The sequence below is a fragment of the Sinocyclocheilus grahami genome, unplaced genomic scaffold, assembly GCF_001515645.1.
Source record: "Sinocyclocheilus grahami isolate Dianchi unplaced genomic scaffold, SAMN03320097.WGS_v1.1 scaffold648.1, whole genome shotgun sequence".
In the NCBI taxonomy this organism is placed as follows: Eukaryota; Metazoa; Chordata; class Actinopteri; order Cypriniformes; family Cyprinidae; genus Sinocyclocheilus; species Sinocyclocheilus grahami.
Genome location: NW_015505827.1, coordinates 207,545 through 227,395, shown reverse-complemented (window position 1 = coordinate 227,395; position 19,851 = coordinate 207,545). Strand labels below are relative to the sequence as shown.

At 36.2% G+C, this 19,851-nt stretch overlaps 2 protein-coding genes across 2 annotated transcripts in view; both read right to left on the bottom strand.

Moving 5' to 3' along the window:
- The window catches only part of bcl2a (BCL2 apoptosis regulator a), a 67,728-nt gene extending 60,312 nt beyond the window's left edge, over window positions 1-7,416 (bottom strand). Inside the window, exon 1 of the mRNA XM_016242208.1 lies at window positions 6,132-7,416. Coding sequence (XP_016097694.1) covers window positions 6,132-6,686 — 555 coding nt within the window. The 5' untranslated portion in view covers window positions 6,687-7,416. The remainder of the gene's footprint in view (window positions 1-6,131) is intronic.
- Window positions 7,417-12,929: 5,513 nt separating this feature from the next.
- Window positions 12,930-18,043, bottom strand: cox4i1l (cytochrome c oxidase subunit 4I1, like). Its single transcript, XM_016242182.1, has 4 exons — window positions 17,912-18,043; window positions 15,308-15,401; window positions 14,571-14,732; window positions 12,930-13,108 (listed from the first exon to the last, which is right to left on the bottom strand). The coding sequence occupies exons 2-4, from the start codon at window positions 15,399-15,401 to the stop codon at window positions 12,930-12,932; spliced, it is 435 nt and encodes a 144-aa protein (XP_016097668.1). The 5' UTR covers window positions 17,912-18,043.
- Window positions 18,044-19,851: the final 1,808 nt, after the last annotated feature.

Below are 19,851 nucleotides of genomic sequence, written 5' to 3'. Positions count from 1 at the left end.
GTTCTTTGACTCCAACTGTAAAACGCCCTACAATGCAACACCCACTAATAAAAGACCCAGGTGGGGTCAGACACGCCTCTAAGGCATCAGAATCACCAGAGTACTATACACAGCCAGGAACCTGTAATGAACCGCAGGTATGTGGTGTGTGGGTGAGCACCTGCGCAATTGTAGTCTGTCTAAACAAACTTACACGTGGACTGATTTCATTATCTGAATGGGGGCCACAGTTAAACAATCCACGTAATACGCCAGGTTGCCTCCGGAAGTCATGAGGATAGTAAGACTATAATAAGCTAGGAACGTTTATGCTGAACCTAACATAAACTGCTGACTGACTTTTTGTTAATAGCGCTATTCAATCTCAACAATAAGTGGGAGATTATTAAGCAAATGTTGTGCACTGGGACACATTGCACTTGATCTCAGTTCACCAAACCAACAGAGCTCCATCTTTACCAACACCTCAACACTAACATGGCAATTAAGATAACAGTAAACATCAATTTGTTGAGGGGGCAAAAAAAAAAAAAAAGAAAAGAGTATGCTAAATGAGCTACCTCAAAGCGGTTACACAGTAATGAGAAAGCTCATTAAGCATTTTGCAAACCAGAAGTCCTAAATGTCTGAGCATCTGCTCTGTTTTGCCATGTGCAATGCTGTCAAATTTTGGAAGGAGGCAACGGACCTATGCTACACTTCTACAGATTCTGTTAAACATATTAAACAAGCAATTAAACAGTTTCAAAAAGTTGCTTTAATGCAAAATTCTCAACAGATTCTTCTTTCTACATGTGAAACAGCATGCACTGTAGACCTTAGTCAGGGTAGCGCATATTTTCTTTTTTGACAGGAATGAAAATGAGGCTGTGAGGGATAGAAGTACAGTTTGTTCAATGGATTGTACTGTTGTTTCAACTGTTTAACTGGCGAAATGTCTTTCTTAAAAAATGTTAAACAAAATCTCTATAATACAGTTTTGAAAGGGTTGAGTGGTGAAAATTATATGATGCAGACCTTACAGAGTGTGTGATATTGTATGTGCACACATTCAATAAGCTGACATAGTTCTGGAAAAGGTGTTTAAATACAGAATGAAATCTGAGTAATGTCTATAGGACGTTCTTTTCTCGTTTTCTTGGAAAAGGGATAAAGGCAGGTAAAGTAGCTGAGAGTCTATTGTTGCGTTCACCTCTAAAACACCTCTACAGGTGGCTATTTTTAGTTAAGGGTCACAAGAGGCCAAAATGGATTATGGAAAACTTTCCAAGCTGCACAAGACTATGTTAATTCAGTTTCCACACTCCTATTTAGCTGCAACAATGATTATTTTACATCAGGTATGACGCACGGCATGTTTAACGTCCGTCATTTAGAAGGACTACATTAATTTGGCAATCTGAAAGAACAAATTTAATTATGTCCCTTGTCAACAGTCTATAATTGTGTACACAAAAGACCATCCACATGAACAAAACATGTTTTTAAAAGTCCATTTTAACTTGTGACAGTGACTGAAGTACAGTAAGACAATAGTCTCAAAGGCTTGCTGGGTAAACGGGGTATCCCTGCAGGGGGCCTGAAAAAATAATAATAAGACCGAGCACTGTAGTACCGCTGAATCATGTATTCTCCACAGACAGGCTTTATCCAAGGATTAATGAATCACATTAATTGAAAAGGAGGATAATAAGTAAGGATTAACTATGGGTGGAGAGGACATTTCTTTCTGGCAGAGAAGTAAAGCCATCTGACCAATTTAAGGCAAATGGGAGGCCTATCTGACACCTTGGAGGACCTTCTAATGGGGGAAATGAATACCACAAAACACTTGACTTCTTAATTGTGATGTGCTTAGCAAAGGCTGAGAGTTCTTCTTCCATTACCTGAGTCACTTGAACTTTATACAGAGTAACTGATCATGGTTACATTTAAGTAAAGCTCATAGTAGTGTTTTTACTGGCTGCATCCCCACTGATGCTACTGTTCTTGAGATGAAAGCCCTATAAATCTCCACACAGCGAGGTTTTAAATGCATTCTTCATAAGAGATGCACGCAAACGAACAAGCCTAAACAGCACCAGCACTCTGATGGTAAGCTATTGGGACATTATCAGTAACTTAATAAAGATTCCCCTAAAATAACTAACTACTGAGGAAATCAAGCGGGAAGCATCCCCTGTGCGAGAATATATCAATGTCAAATACTTCAAAACAAATCCTACATTTAAAGAAGCTGTTAATGACAGACTCGGTGTAATATATAACTCTCAAGAGCAAGCCAATTCTCTCAGCAATAATAGTCTTAATGCAAACTCTAGATGTGCTTTTCATGACAAAATGAAATAAATAAATCATTCATCGCCTCTGGACAAAAGTGCTGAGCTTTGTGAATAATGCAGGCACATGTTAAAGGCTTATTAAAATGCTTCTCTGCTAATTGTGTCCTAATTGCATTGCATCTCTTCACATGATGGACTTGATACAGTCATGCACCACAATATAGCTATTATACAATTAGTCAACCATCTATTCATTACAACTGACCTTTAAAATAATGAAATGAGGATTGCATGTGGAGAGTGTTTGTGTACGGCCATCGCTCTGAAATGCTCTTCCTGTACCTCAATTTATCAAAAGCCATTTGAGTCAGTCTAACCTGCAGCAGATGTGGTGAGTAATGACCATCATTAATTCAGCCCCAGCACACCTTTCGTCCAGACAGGAATAATGGCTCTGCTGGGCCACCTGCACAGCTGTAGCAGACAGCGGAGAAACTAGGCTAACCTCTAGTATGCAGTCTGAAGAAGACTGTACCATCTCTTATTATACCATGGCATGCTCACACGGTTGATTATTTGAATGGAAAGATAAAAGATTCCCAAACTGCAATTTAACACTATTTCACCATTTTTATATAACATTACACATGCATAACGTAGTTCAGTTCTTGATTTGGAGGACACAGATGGTCTCCTCATCTCAGACTGGGGGTTCTGCTGCGTATGAATAGGGTGGAGTCAGTCCACCCATACAGGAGCAACACAACTGTGATGGGCTGCTCCAATTCATACCGTAAATAATTCAGCACAGAAGCACTGCAGTGAAAGTGAAGGACAGTGTTAAAACAAGGGTTATTTAGAAAAAAGAAGGAATAAAAAATGTTTACTTGTTTTGACTAGGGAGTTGGGCGTTCATGGATATTCTCGGTTTTTACACATGCCAGATTTCATTTCTTTTTAAACACAACCCACCTGGGGCCAGCTGCACCAGTAATGTTTGTAAGTTACAACTTAGAGTAGGGGTAGCATAAGTGGAAACACATGCACGATACAATTTTGACTGTTGCACCATTAAAGGGGTGGTTCATTGCGATTTTTCACTTTTTAACGTTAGTTAGTGTGTAATGTTTCTGTTTGAGCATGAACAATATCTGCAAAGTTACGAAGCTGAAAGATCGATGCAAACGGAGATACCATCTTTTAAAATTCTGACAGTTTAATGCCTACAAAAACGGCTGGTAGGGACTACAACAAGTTACTTCCCGGGTTTGTGACATCACCCCTCGGGAAAAGGCAGCAAAGGGGGAGAGACCATGCTGCTTTAGAGAAGAGGAAGAAAAAACTAGAGGTGCACATAAAAATCTATTCATATATGAATAGCGATTCTGTCTTCTAATGATTCTAATGGATTCACAAGTTTCAAAATCAATGTTCTAAAGCAGTGGTTCTTAATACTGTTCCACACGTGCACCTGCTCTGCACATGCTCTGCATCTCTCTCTCTCATTCAGCTCAGCTCCAAAAATGAACTGTTACAATTATACACTTATTTTCACACAGCTATGAGAAGCGTTAAACATGGCGTGCAGTTGCCGTACTGCATTAAAGCTTTAATCAGGATAAAACTGTATATTAAAAGCTAACATAAGCAGTAGCATTTACAAATAACAGCATATCTAAAAGTATGAGACAACAACAAACAAAAAACATAGGCCTACCATTAAAAGCCGCGCTTGCACAGGTTCTGCACAATCCTCTTCAATAATATCCTCTGCTTCTCAATCGGGCTCAAACTGATAAGCGATATTAACGATGCCTTGTTTACAATACAACTGGAGCACATGCAGCTGAGGTGAAGGGCGAGACGTTTAGATGCGCACTAGAGGCGGTTTAGCCAATCACAACAAACTGGGCTAGCTAACCAATCAGAGCCCATCGCCTATTTCTGAGGGAGGGGTTTCATAAAAGAAGGAAATGATAAGCGTGTTTCTCAGAGAAGGGGCAGAGCGGTGTGGAATAAAGGTAAATGATTCGTTTTTTTAAAAACGAAGCATTAACATGTTAGACTGCACCCCATAAACACAATCAAGCCTAGGAAAAAAACACTGAACCACCAGGAATGATAATTGGAATAAAAATTGCAGGCCAATGGTGCCATACAGCTCATGTTTTACCTGAGAGGCTTCAATCCTGAACAAAATAAAACAGTCAACTTTTTTTGTTTTACACACCTAGGCCTATACTGTATCCAGTTTTATATATAAATAATGTAAAAATATTTTTATTATAATTCAATAATATATAAATTAGAGAAGTATTACAAGAGTATTTAACATTATATTTTTTTCTTTACTATTATTTAATTTTTTTTTTAATAAAACATTTTTATTATAATTATAAATAAGCGTTTAATAGAAACATAATTTTTGTAATTAAAATGGTTTGCTTATTTTATATATATATGAAAATGTGAATAATAAAAAAAAAAAGAGAGATCATACAAAATGCATGTTACTTTTTATTTAGTACTGTCCTGAGTAAGATATTTTACATAAAAGATGTTTACATAGTCCACAAGACAAAAAAATATTTGTTGTCTTGTGGACTACATGTAAACATATTTTATGTAAAATATCTTACTCAGGGCAGTACTAAATAAAAAATAACATGTATTTTGTATGATCTCTCTTATTATGTTAAAACTATTCACATTTTCTGCAAGGGGCTCCCAAACTTTCGCATGCCACTGTATATATATATAATACAATATATTAATATAATTATAATTACGATAATATATATATAAATTAATATATATTTATATACATAAATTAATATAAAAGTTCATTTATATAAAAAAAAATTATAAATATACCTCCAGCAAAAACATCTGTCTTTATATTTTATAAAATCTTCTCTCTACCTTCTAGTGTTCTCTAGTGTTTTATTTGACCATAAAATTTTTACATGTGCTGAATTTTTGAATCATATGTGATTTACTACCAAACAATCATTATAAATTCATAATGACTATCATGCACGTCTGTAAATGTCCTTGAGAAAACTAATGTCTACCTCACTCAAAAAAACTTTTTACATGACATAATAGGGCCGTGGCTTACATTGATTGAACTGTCACTTTCAACTTGATTGAACTGTCAAAACCCAAGCTGACTAAACTCAAACCAGTCCAACTCAATTAACTAACCCATTCTACTAAATAGCACTGCAGACACAATGAGATGAATTCATTTCATTGCCTTATACTGTTAAAGCCTTACTACTCAACTTGCACACCATAATGCCCCTATGAATCGCTTTACGAGTGTACGTTTTAATTTTTTTGTCTAGCGATGACATACTTCCTACTAAAACAGGAAGTGTTAGACATATTTTAAATATCTGGTCACAGCCGTAAATAGTTGCTACCTGCTAGTCAGCTGCAGGTTATATAGGAGGAAGGAAATTGTCACACAAGACGGGACAAAAATCTGTATATTACAGGATAAATAATCTCTCTTTTTTGTCCCTTTTCCAGGAGAAAAACTAATTTTTATGACTATATTTGCCCATTTTCTCAGCATTTAAGAGGCCTCAGCGAAAAGACCTGGACTCAAAGGCACAAAACCTTTCATTTTGATGTAGTCTTTTACACACAATGACCTAATCAGAATCAAATTCTACTGAGAAAGTAAGAACAGTTTGTTTACATAATCACAAGTGATAGTAAACAACACTGCATTAGTCTTGGCTGTTTAAAAAGATTGTGTTAATGATTTCAAGCTTCAGCTGCAGAGATGCAGTAATAAACGACTGGGCAAAGGTCACAATCATTTGACCATAAACTTACCCAGCCTCCATTTTCCTCGATCCAGTTTTCCAGAGGCCCGTTCAGGTAGTCTGTCATCCAGTGTGCAATATTATCTACCTGGGACGCCATCTCCCGGTTGAAGCTCTCCACACACATGATCCCACCAAACTCAAAGAAAGCGACGATCCGCCCCCAGTTCACTTCGTCTCTGAAGAGCTCTTCAGCCACAGCTAAGAAGCTGCGTTGTTCTGCATTGCGACTGAATATCATCTGGTGGGACATCTCCTCAAATTCACGCTGGTGCATCCTTTCTATCTGGTCTCCAGCCTCGCGTAACGCCCCGTAGATCCTCGAATAAGAGTCTGAACGTGTGACCCGGTTTGCTATCAGGCATTCAGAGTTGTTCCCCCCTCCGGCTGAGGGAGCCTGGAGCCTCCTGCCTGAGTTTGGAGAGGAGTCCTCCACTCCTGTATTGACGGTGTCATCATCCTCCCCAGAAGATTGAAATTTCCACTCATATCCCTTCTTTGAAAGTTTGTGATTGAGGTATTTCTCCACAATATTCCGATTGTCATAGCGAATTTCGTTGGCCATCGTTATTAAACACGACAAAAACGAGCGAGAGCAGGAAAGAGTCGGTTATTCGAAGTACATCGTAACGGAAAACGTTCTCTCACAGAGAAAAGCTCCGACAAATGTCAAATTCACATCGCGTTGATGTGAGTTCTCTCATTAAAATGTCATTTTTGAGGGAAATTATATTATGTAGTATCACAGTCATTGGTTATGACTCATAAAAACGTTATTTTTGTAACTTTAAAGCCAGAACTGTCAGCAAACCTGCACGTCCAGCGCGCTGATGGATGGATGTATAGATGGATTGGCCGTTGCTGCAGCGCGCGGTCAAGATCCAAGCGCGTCTCGAGCGCGGCGCGAGGAATGCCTCTTCACTGCTCAAACTCACTGCGCTTATATTCCAGTGAACCTCCAGCCAAGAGCAAGAAAAAAAAACGCGACGTCGTTGACGTTACAAGACCGAAGAAGAGAGTTAAAGCAAACGCCGTATTTCTAATAATACCTCTGACAAACGAGGTCCCAGAAAGACGGAAGAGAAAATAGCAACCAAGTCAGCGCACGAAGAAGCACTTTTGCGGTGTGTAAAATGTACAAGTAGATTTCCACGCTCTTTGGCAAGATGCCGTTTTTCCAACGCGCGGCACGGATCGTGCAGAAATTAAGCGTGCTCCGTCACCGCCGACGAATGACATCGAGGCTGTCGCGTTCATTGAAGCGACGCTAGAACGCTTAAACTGAATACTACTCGATATACTCGCTCACGGGGCGGCACTTCCTCTACGTCACACCATTCATTGCTTTTGGCGTAGTAGCCTACTCTCCAGATGAAGTGTAATTCTGCTGTCTGGGTTTGTGTTTGAAGTGCACTTCTTTTCATGCCTTTCAGTTTTGTCAAAGCTACTTTTCATGATCCCCACAGGACTCCATACTCCAGGCGGGTTTTAAGTACAGGGTTCTCACATTTTGACAAATGCATTTACATTAGGGGAAGCAGGGAGTGTCATAACACATTTTGTTCAAACTTGTGGACCTATGTGTTTTTGTTGTTGTTGATAGATAGATAGATAGATAGATATGTATTTATTCAGTCTTCAGATTATTCAGAAAACATTCTAATATTCTGATTTGCTGTTTCAATTTATGAATACAGGCCAATTATTAATAAAAGTTCATATTATTACAGTGTTGAAAAGTTTTTGCTACTAAGTATTTTTGTGGAAAATGTAGTACATGATATGTTGTTTTCAGGATGTGATGAATACAACGTTCAAAAGATTTTTTTTCTTTTGAAATATTATAATTGCCTTTACTGTCACTTTTGATTCATTTAATGTGTCCTTGACGAAAAAAGAATTAATTATATAAGTATAAATATTAAGTATATATATATATATACACAGCGGGTAAAATAAGTATTGAACACATCAGCATAGTTTTCTCAGTAAATATATTTCTAAAGGTGCTGTTGACATGAAATCTTCACCAGATGTTGGTATCAACCCAAGTAATCCATACATACAAAGAAAACAAATACATTCAGAAATTAAGTTCTGTGTAATAAAATGGAATGAATGGCCCAGGGAAAAATTATTGAACACGCTTACTGAAATGTAATACTTCGTACAAAAGCCTTTGTTGTTAATGACAGCTTCAAGACGCCTCCTGGATGGAGAAACTAGTCGCATGCATTGCTCAGGTGGGATTTTGGCCCATTCTTCCACACAGACAGTCTTCAAATATTAAAGGTTCTGTGGGCCTCTTCTATGAACTCTGATCTGTAGTTCTTTCCGTAGATTTTCTGTTGGATTCAAGTCAGGTGATTGGCTGGGCCATTCTAGCAGCTTTACTTTCTTTCTCTGAAACCAATCGAGAGTTTCCTTGGCTGTGTTTGGGATTATTGCCTCGCTGAAATGTCCACCCTTGTTTCATCTTCATCATCCTGGTAGATGGCAGCAGATTTTTATCAAGAATGTCTCGGCACATTTTTCCATGTATCCTTCCTTCAATTATATGAATTTTGCCAGTGCCACACCATGATGTTTTTGGGGTGATGTTTAGTGCCAGTTGACCTTCAAGCATGGTGTGTATTATGGCATCCAAAGAGTTTAATTTTGGTCTTATCTGACCAGACAATATTCTCCCAGTATTTCACAGGCTTGTCTAAATGTTGTGCAGCAAACTTTAAATGAGCTTCAACATGCTTTTTCTTCAGCAATGGAGTCTTGCATGGTGAGCGTGCATACAGGCCACGGCGGTTGAGTGCATTACTTATTGTTTTCTTTGTAACAATTATACCTGCTAATTCCAGATCTTTCTGAAGCTCTCCACAAGTGGTGCTTGGCTCTTAGACAATTCTTCTGATAATTCTTTTCACTCCTCTGTCAGAAATCTTGTGAGGAGCACTTGGTCGTGGCCGGTTTATGGTGAAATAATGTTCTTTCCACATCCGGATTATGGCCCCAACAGTGCTCCCTGGAACATTCAGAAGTATAGAAATCCTTCTGTAACCAATGCCATCAGTATGTTTTGCAACAATTAGGTTCTGAAGGTCTTGAGAGAGCTCTTTGCTTTTATCCATCATGAAATGTTTCTTGTGTGACACGTTGGTAATAAGACACCTTTTTATGGGCCATCAGTTGAGACTGAACCAGCTAATGTTAATTTCCACTGACTAGGGGCAGGATTGCTTTACTGATAGATTTCTGCTGGTGTCTTGGCTTTCCATGCCTTTTCGCACCTCCCTTCCAAAATCCACTCGCTTCTTCTAGTATCATTTTTTATTAAATCGTTTTATATCATCAGCATAACAGCATAAATTTGAATTGAAAAAGATTTAAATTAATTTTTTCCTGAATTTTCACCAGCCATTACTCGTTTCACGATCCTTCAGAAATTAGTGTAATATACTAATTTGTTGCTCAATTGATGACCAATTATTAATAATTTGTTTTTTATTATTAATTGTGTAAACAGTTTTTGCTGCTCACTATTTTTGTAGAAACCATGATAGATTTTTTTTCAGGATTCTTTGATGAATAGAAGTTCAAAAGAGTAGCATTTATTTGAAATACAAATCTTTTGTAATATAAATGTCTTTAAATTTTGATCAATTTAATGTTCTTGATGTATAAAAGTATTAATTTAATTTAATATATATATATCATTACCCCAAACTTTTGAACAGTAGTGTATCACTATATTAAATAGCACAACTGTTTTCAACATTAATAATAATTTAAGCAGCAAGTCAGCATATTAGAATGATGATCTGAAGAATCATGTGACACTGAAGACTGGCATAATGATGCTGAAAATTCAGCTTCGCCCTCGCAGGAATAAATTACACTTTAAAATATATTAAATAGAAATGAAAAATTATAAAAATATTTCACAATAAATAAACTATTTATAAATAAATACATTATTGCATTAAATAATGAAAGCAGCACTCATTGATTTTTACTTCGTAATACTTCTCTGTTGTACATTTTTCACAACTCTCTTTATTCTCTTTATTTCCAGGTTTAAATTTTGAATCCCAGATTCTCAACCTGGACTCAGACTGTATATCTGGTATTTGGTTTATATTGTCATTTTTTTTCAAGGGCATCTCCCCATCTAAAACCCCTCAAGGCAGACGGTATTTCTTTCACAGAAACACATCAAAAATATTATGATTTTATTTTGCCAGGTGGAGTCAGTACACCTGCCCTGAGGTATGTACAGGAAATTTGGTTCAGTTTTCAGGGAGTTGTAGGGCAGAGATTCCTGCAAACCCCAGAATAAGAACCTGAAGTGTGACTGTATCCCAGGTGGCTTTCCAAAAAATCACCCCTTTCATCTCCTCTTTATTCCCAACAATTGCTAAAGTCAACCTCAGACGAGTCTTAATACCCAGCCCTAATGAGTTTGAAGAACAGCGGCCCAGAGTGGAGTTTTTCAAGTCACAACATGAGCCAGACATTGTGGGAAATACCCAGCGCTCAACTGACAACTGACTTTTGGACTTCTATACTTTTCTCTGTACCTTTGATGCGGCTACACCCCTCTTCACCCCCCCCAAGGATCCTCACCAAACTTTTGTTCTCACAGTTTCTCTGTCTTCCTCCCTCCTTGCGTTATTTTCCTCTACTGTATCTCTCCTGAGGTGATGTAGCATTGACTTCCTTCCTCAAAGAACTGGGGCCTCTGAGACAGAGATGGAGAAGACTCATCTACTTCCGACAAGATCCCGCTCACACACTTATACAAACACACACACACACACACACAAACGCAAACACACAATGCACACTCTTTCGGTTTTAAACATGTCAACTGCTTTCCATCCATCTTAGGCACACACACAACCTTGGAAATCTTCTTATCATTTGTAAAGAAGTTCAGCTGGGTCTAAAGGGATTCCAGAACTGAAGCCGCGGCTCAAACAAGTAAATCTTTACCCTCTTTTCCGCTTCTTTAAACCGTTGACTGCACACACAACCCAGTCCAATTATTTCAGCGGGAGTATGTGCTGCAGGTAAAAAGGCCATGCTGATTCTTCCATCTGACATGAAATCAGAGCAATCTGTGCTCTGAGAACTGATGGTCACATTAGAGGAAAAAGATAAAAAAAAATAAAAGGCACAAAGAACAAAATCCAAGTGAAAATGACCTCTAAGCAAGGTTTCAGGCCTTAAAGTGATAGCCCACCCAAAATGTAAATTTACTCCCTATAATGTTGTTTCATGCCTGTATGACTTTCTTCCATGGAACAGAAAAGATGATATTGGCAACCAAACAGTTTCGGGTCCCATTGATTTTCATAGTATGGACAAAAACTACTATGGAAGTCAATGGGACACAAAAGAAAATATTTTGAAGATTATTGGCAACCAAACAGTTTTGAGTCCAATTGTACGGAAGAGGATTAGGGCCAAGCAATAATAAAACAAATAAAACCATCTCGAGATTATAGTCATTATAATGCGAGATTAAACTCATTCAATTTCAAGAAAAATGGCTAAATAAAATGTTGAGAATAAACTCATTAAATTTCAAGAACAAAGTCGTGTTTTGAGAAAAAACTTGTTAAATGTCAAGAAAAATGTCAAAATAAACTGAGAATAAACACACTCGTGTCATGTTCATTTTATATTATGACTTCATATGATGCAATTGGCTAGGGTTTTAATCCGTCTTTTTTATTAATTTATTTTTTATAGTTTATTCTCAACATTCAACTTTTTTCTTGAAATGTAACGACATTTTTCTCTAAATTTAATGACTTTTTTCTCTTAATTTAATGAGTTTATTCTCAACATTTTATTTCAACTTGTTTCTTGAAATTTAACGACTTTTTTAATCTCAGCATTTTATTTAGACTTTTTTTTCTCGAAATGTAACGACTTTTTCTCGAAACACGACTTTATTCTCGAAATGTAATGAGTTTATTCTCAACAAATGAGTTTATTCTCAACATTTTATTTCAACTTGTTTCTTGAAATGTAACGACTTTTTTAATCTCAGCATTTTATTTAGACTTTTTTTTCTCGAAATGTAACGACTTTTTCTCGAAACACGACTTTATTCTCGAAATGTAATGAGTTTATTCTCAACATTTTATTTTGACATTCTTCTTGAAATTTAATGAGTTTAATCTCGCATTATAATGATTTTTTCATTTTTATTATTATTGCTTGAACCTAATCCTCTTCCGTAGAACTGACTTCCAAATTCCATGGAAGTCAGTGGGACACTAAAGAATTTTTTTAAAGGATATATTGACAACCAAACAGCTTCAGATCTCATTGACATCCAAAGTACGGACAAAAAAAAAATACTACAGAAGTTTGGGGCACAAAAGAAGATATTGTGAAGAATACTGGCAACCAAATGGCTTTAAATCCCATTGACGTTCATAGTATATGGACAAAAAATACTATGGAAGTCAATGGAACCTGAATATGTTTCCCAACATTCTTCAAACTATCTTCTTTTGTGTTCCACAGAAGAAAGAAATATATACAGGTTTGGAATAAGGGTGAGCAAATGTTTTTGCATGGACTATCCCTTTAATTTAGCAGAAGCCAATCTGTTGATTTTGGATTTGACTACTGTTCTGATTTCAGATTGGATGAATAAATAAATCATCAACACAATTAAATCCAGCTGAATCTCACATCAAAGCAACAGAGCGTATCGGGAATGATGAAATGCCTGAAATGTAAGCATTTAAGGCTTTCCTGCCATGATAATCTGGTAATCAAAAACCATTATGCATCATTTAGAGGGTGTATACGTATAAATATCTTCATATATACACTCACCATAGACACGCTGCCACCACACCAGCAGCCCTGTGAAGCCAAGGAAGATGAAGACGCCCCCGAGAACAGTCATCCACTCTTTGGAACCTTGCCTCATCTCTGCGTACGACAGCTCATGTGTGAGTCTGTACACTGAAAAAAAGAAGAAGGAAAAAAACACCACAGATGATCTGAATAGTAATTGTTAGATTTAAAAGCTTGCCCTGCTTGCATGCACACTTGGAAGGCAAGGTGGTTGGCTGCCATTCAATTGAAAACAGTTAAACAACGCTGCCATCTGGTGGGAAATAACTTTTAATACCTGAGGCCAAATGAGCTGAAGTCATTAACATATCTGCCATTATCATTATAATTCCCAAGATCCATGACCCATTTAATATATTAATAATTTAGCCTTTGAGGGATCTTACCCAGGTAAAATAATATATTATACATCACAAAGGAATATAAAACTGAAATAAATATTAAAAATAATAATAAAACATAAAAATATAATTTAATACAGAAAATGTACAAATATACAAAATATAAAATATTTAAACATCTCTATACTTATACCAGGCTGTATTGATAACTAAGGGGTGATTTGTGGCATTAATCCTGCTGAATCCTCTCAACTTTAGAAGCAAATAACTCTAATAGCTACTCAAGAAAATTGATCAGTTTCTGCCAAGTGTTCAGTCAGCATTCAAACCCATTAAGACCCAAATATTTTAATCATTTCTATTGGTAGCTGAATTGAGCAATGTGGCAATGTGGTCCAAAAGGCTGTTCTTCATAACTGTCCAGCTAAGAAGCTAAGAGCAACACTGGCTATATTCATTATATACCCAATGTTAATATACCCAGAATAGAATATACCATAAAATACAATATAATATTTAAAAAAAATTATAATAATATGCACTACCATTTAAAAGTTTGGTAGGTTATAATATTTTTTTTATGTTTTTCAAAGAAGTATCTTATGCTCATCATGGCTGTATTTAGTTGATTAAAAATACAGTAACAACACTAATATTGTGAAATATTAATACGTTTTCTGTTTTATTGTATTTTAAAATGTCATTTATTCCTGTAATGCAAAGCTGAATTTTCAGCATTATTACTCCAGTCTTCACGGTCACAATGATCCTTCAGTAATAATTCTGAACAGGAAATGTTTATTACTATCAATGTTACAGCTGTGCTGCTTAATATTTTTATGGAATTCTTTATGAACATGTATTTAAATTATACAAAATGTAAAAGTCTTTACTGTCATTTTTGATCAATTAACTGTAACGTGTCTTTGTAGAAAAAAATAATTAATTTCTTTGTTAAAAAAATCTTATTAACCCCAGACTTCTTAATGGTTCTGTATATCATATTTTCCTTACAGTACCTATTACATATGAGCATGTTTATACCTACAGCTACTGTAAAGACAAATCTGGTTATTCAGGAGCCCCATGAGTGAGTAACAGTTTCCTCCACACCCAGGGTCAAAGTCTAACCTGTTCTTATAACAACAGGAGATTTTATGAGTGATTTATTTGCTTATTAAGCAGTAGATTAAAAAAGCTCAAAGTTAGCCTAAGTTATTCAGATTTACAGGCCAGTTTCTCCTCCTTGGTGAGTTGGGTCCATGATCCCTTCTCTTTCTCTTTGAGTTTCTTCTGTTCGGCACTGAGATTTCTGACAAATGGAACATCTGGCAATGGCGTGTCCAGACGGTTGTTGTACTGAGGAACGGAGCAGTCAGCCACATCAACATCTGAGGACAAATGCACAAGAACAACAACAGTCAAGAGTTTGAAAGTATCTGTCCAAATAGATGATAGATAGATCGATAGATAGACAGACAGACAGACAGACAGACAGACAGACAGACAGACAGACAGACAGACAGACAGACAGACAGACACAGACAGACAGACAGACAGACAGACAGACAGACCGACAGACCGACAGACCGACCGACAGACAGACAGACAGACACAGACAGACACACACAGACAGACAGATAGATAGATAGACAGAGATAGACAGACAGACACAGACAGACAGACAGACAGAGAGATAGAGACAGACAGACAGACTGACAGACGACAGACAGACAGACCGACCGACCGACCGACCGACCGACAGACAGACAGACCGACCGACAGACACAGAGACACAGTCAGATCGACCGACCGACTGACCGACCGACCGACCGACCGACCGACAGACAGACAGACAGACAGACAGACAGACAGACAGACAGACAGACAGACAGACAGATAGATAGATAGATAGATGTGAATGACGGCTGAGTGGTCTCTATTGCCCTTGAGAGTGTGCTGTCACCGTGAGTGTGTGCAGCCCAGGCAGCAGATGAAGTTGACACCCTCCTCCAGAATCCAGACTGCAGTCCCCGCACCAGTGCTCGAGAGGCCAGCATCTAAAAACAATGCCAACATGTATTGGCCGGACTCATGGACAACTCATTGAGCTTTCAGGTAAGTCACACAGGGATTGGCATGACAATAACGGGTCTCAAAACCTAAGGAGGTGACTTTCTGCACTTTGACCAAGTTGCCAGTTTTCACCATAGTTTTCACCAAGTCCCTTACAAAAAATATTGGTGCTACAATGGTGCACAGATTATACCAAATATGACCTAATTGTCTCATTGAATTATATACTAGATTAGAATGAAGATTTAATTCTGTCATCATTTACTCCCCCTCAAGTTGTTCCAAACTTGTATGAGTTTCTATCTTCTGATGGTTTGTTTGTTTGAAGAATGTTTGGAACCAAATAGTTGATGGTAGCCATTGACTTCCATAGTATTTTTCTATGAACTAGAACTAAAATAGTATTTTTCTCCTATGGGAGTCAATGGCTACCATCAACTGTTTGGTTACCCACATTCTTCAAAAACCTTCTTTTATGCTCAGCAGAAGAAAGTGAAATGTTTGTCATCATTTACTCCCTCATGTCAATCCAAACATGTATGCATTTCTTTCTTCTGTGAAAGTTAGAAGAATGTTGATAATCAAACAGGTATGGGTCCCTTTGGCTCTCAGTGTATTTTTGTCCATACCATTTCATCAATGGAAGTCAATGGGAACTGAAACAATGGGAACTATTCTTCAAAATATCTTCTTTTACATTCATTTGCATGCAAGAAATTGTACTTTTATAGAGGTTGCACTAAAAAATAGTGCAAATAAAAAAAGTTTTGTTTTTGAAGGTCTAATTTTTTTATTAAAATTCATTAAATACAGTAATATTGTGAAATATTATTACAATTTAAAATAACAGTTCTAATATATTTTAAAATGTAATTCATTCCTGATGCGAAACTGCATTTTCAACAGCTTTCCGTGTCACATGATCCTTCAGAAATCAGTCTGATTCATTCTAATAGGCTGATCTGCTACTCAAGAAACATTTCTTAATATAGGCCTATTAAGAAGTTACATTTATTCAAGGATGCATATATATATATATATATGCCCAGATATGCAGTGAAAGTATCCAGGTCACAGGACACACCGCCAATGACCTTGAATGTAGCTTTTGCAAGACCTCTTGCAAGATTAATACATGCAAATTGAAAACGTGAAATGTCGTTGCTCATGATTAAAGGGGCAGCGATATGCTTATAATTGTGGAAATGCATTTAAAAGATGAAAATGCATCCTCCTGCACCTGCCACATATGCTTGTTTTAAATATAAACGCGCAGATATTGAACTAAAATGGAGAAATGGACTGTGTGCTTTCTGTCACGTAGTGTTGTGGAATATTCTGCAGCCAAATTACTTCACGGGGGGCGTGACATCAATATCGAGCAAAGTGAAACAATACGAATCTAAATATAAAGTCACCACGCGCGCATTCTTTCAATATTTGCAAACGACAGATATTGTTGAAAAGATACATAGCTCATGCAAACACTCTGAGATATTAATATAATAGCCTAACATTTAGTAATTAGGCTATTCGTCTATGTATAAAATATTTTCAATTCAAAATATTGTAAAAAAAATAAATAAAATTCATATATATATATATAGACTATCTAACAGGTAGGTTTCTCTTCAAGTAAATGCAAAACATCAGTATATATTTCTATTACAACAGAAATATAATTCCAAACTGCATCGTTTGTATAATTTCATTATTACAACAACTTGCTGGCTGGGTAAAGAGATTTTTATTCATCAAAGTGTAATATCTGTGATATCTGACTACTAGCAAGCATAAACAGTTTCCACATGCGACAATAAATCATCATTATGACTACAGTGAAAAGGTCAACTCCATTATAAGGGATCATTATATGGCTCATTTCAGCAGAACACTATCAAAATTAAGTGCAAAGCTGAAATAAAATCTACATGATCAAGAGTCAATCTAGTGACATAACTAATGCTAGCAAGTCTAGTGTTGATTAGCATTAGTGTGTTGATTAGCATATCACATAATGACTTTTACAGTATGTTTCATCTCTCAACATACAGTACATAAAAGAAATTAGTTTTGTCATAGCTAGCGTTAACTTTTCTTATTGAATCGTGACTGTAAGTTCCAATCAGGAAACAAACCATTAACATTAGATGATTGACATTTAAATGTGGTGCAAGATCCCTGCACTCTAAAAAATGCTGGGTTATATATACAAAAATATTCAAAAGCGTTTTTAAAACATTTGTAACATTTAGCAAGCTATATATATATATATATTAAAAAAAACATTTTAATATAAATGCGTAGTTCCAGTTAAGGAAATAATTAGCATGCCCTCACTCGAGAGGAACTTTTCTAAACTTGAAGTGTTAAATTAATCTCACACGCACATCTGGAATAGAGCGTTTGCAAAATAGCATCACTGAGTATTTCTATTTAATAAATACCAACTATTTATTTAGTACTCAACAACACCACATCCATATGAATTTACCTTGAGATATGAAGGTCCGAGCTTGTCGACAAGAAGTTGCCTACGTGCTCTGTCTTTCTGCTTTCATGGATCAGTCAGTAGCGGGTGGATTGTGAGTCAGGTGTCTGTCGCTATCAGACAGATGAACCAATGAGCGCGAGGCAGGAACCAGCTCGCCAGAGTGCGCGCACCAATTTAAGATTAAACTACAGCTTGGTTATGACTGACTCAAGTTTTTCTTGGAGACAGACTTGTATTTCATCGACAATGTGTGAATGGTGTTTCTACTCACATCTAGGAATGTGGCACTTGATTTTGTCAGGCAGGTTTTGGTCATCTCCACATAGGCTATTCTTTTGAATTCTCTTTAGGCTACTACTATGTTGCGTTACTAACAGGGTAAGGAAAGAATTGTAATGTAACTCTATAAAGCCATGCAATTGATACGTGAATTGTGGCCTCATAATCAAAACTTTGCTAAAACTACACTCTCCTGCTATCTGATTGATAGTTGATAATTTTTTTAGATCATTTATTTACAGTAGCTACATGGTTTCAGAATTGCATCTTACCTTTGGCCATCAAAATAACCGCAACAGCACCAAATTGCATGGCCCTCTGACCTCTGTATGAAACTGATGTGTCGTTTTCCGCCACGATTTTGAGCTGTAGCCTATATTTTCACTTTAGGCCTATCATAAAATATAAACCATAAAAGCCTTAAGTATCTAATATGATGCAAAGTAGTTCAAATGTGTATAAGTTCAATAAACAGTTCCATTTAATAAAATTTGATTTTCGGACTATTTCCTGCGTCCCTGAAGTCACGGAAGAAGCCTGGTAACTTATTGATTGAAATTGCAACCTGCAAGTGCTGTCAAACAATTAAACGCGATTAATCGCATCCAAAATAAAAGTTTTTGTTCGCATAATATGCGTGTACTGTGTATATTTATTATGAATATATATATATATATATATAAATACACACACATGCATGTAAATATTTAAGAAAAATATTATGTTTATATATTAAATATAATATAAATATATAAATGTAAATGCATTTAATATACATGTAAATATTTACAAAATACTGTATGTTTGTATTTATATATACATAATAAATATACACAGCACACACATATATTATGTAAACAAAAACTTTTATTGTGGATGCGATTACAGCACATATATAGTGTTGGGGAAAGTTACTTTTAAAAGTAATGCATTACAATCTTGCGTTACTCCATAAAAAAAGTAACTAATTACGGTACTTAGTTACTTTTTGTGGAAAGTAATGCGTTACGTTACTTTTGCGTTACTTTTTAAATCTGGACAGGGCTTGCTTGTTTGATTTTAAAATAAAAAAGTTCTATTTTTGGCAAATATAAAAGCCTTTTCACACCAGAAGTGAACTGAATAAGCCTCAGGCTGAAGGGAAAGTACATTCACGTCCGTACAGTAGAATGCAGAAGAAAGTTCAACACACTTCAGCAATAAAAAAAGACACAAATGTTCGTCTAGAGTAATTTGTGCTTATTAGTACGCTTGAACTGGATCATCGAAGGTCAGAAGCAAAGACTTTGGTTAACAGAATGGGTTTAAACACATAAAGGATATTTGTGTTGTATAACATTTAATTATTGCAGGTTTGCTTCATATTCTGAGTTGCGTTGTTTTTATTTATTTTGAGGAATACTGAATCTGTGTTTCTTTTTTGTGTGTGAGTGAGATGAATTAATGCATATTCATATTTATTTTAGAACTACAATAACATCTGATTTATGTCACCATGGCAACACCAGAGCTGTCAATCAATACATCAAATACTTATTTCATGCAATAAAGCTGAAATTAATTATTAAAAAATCATACAATGTTATTTTCTGGATTTTTTCTTGTGTTTCTTTTTTGTGTGTGAGTGAGATGAATTAATGCATATTCATATTTATTTTAGA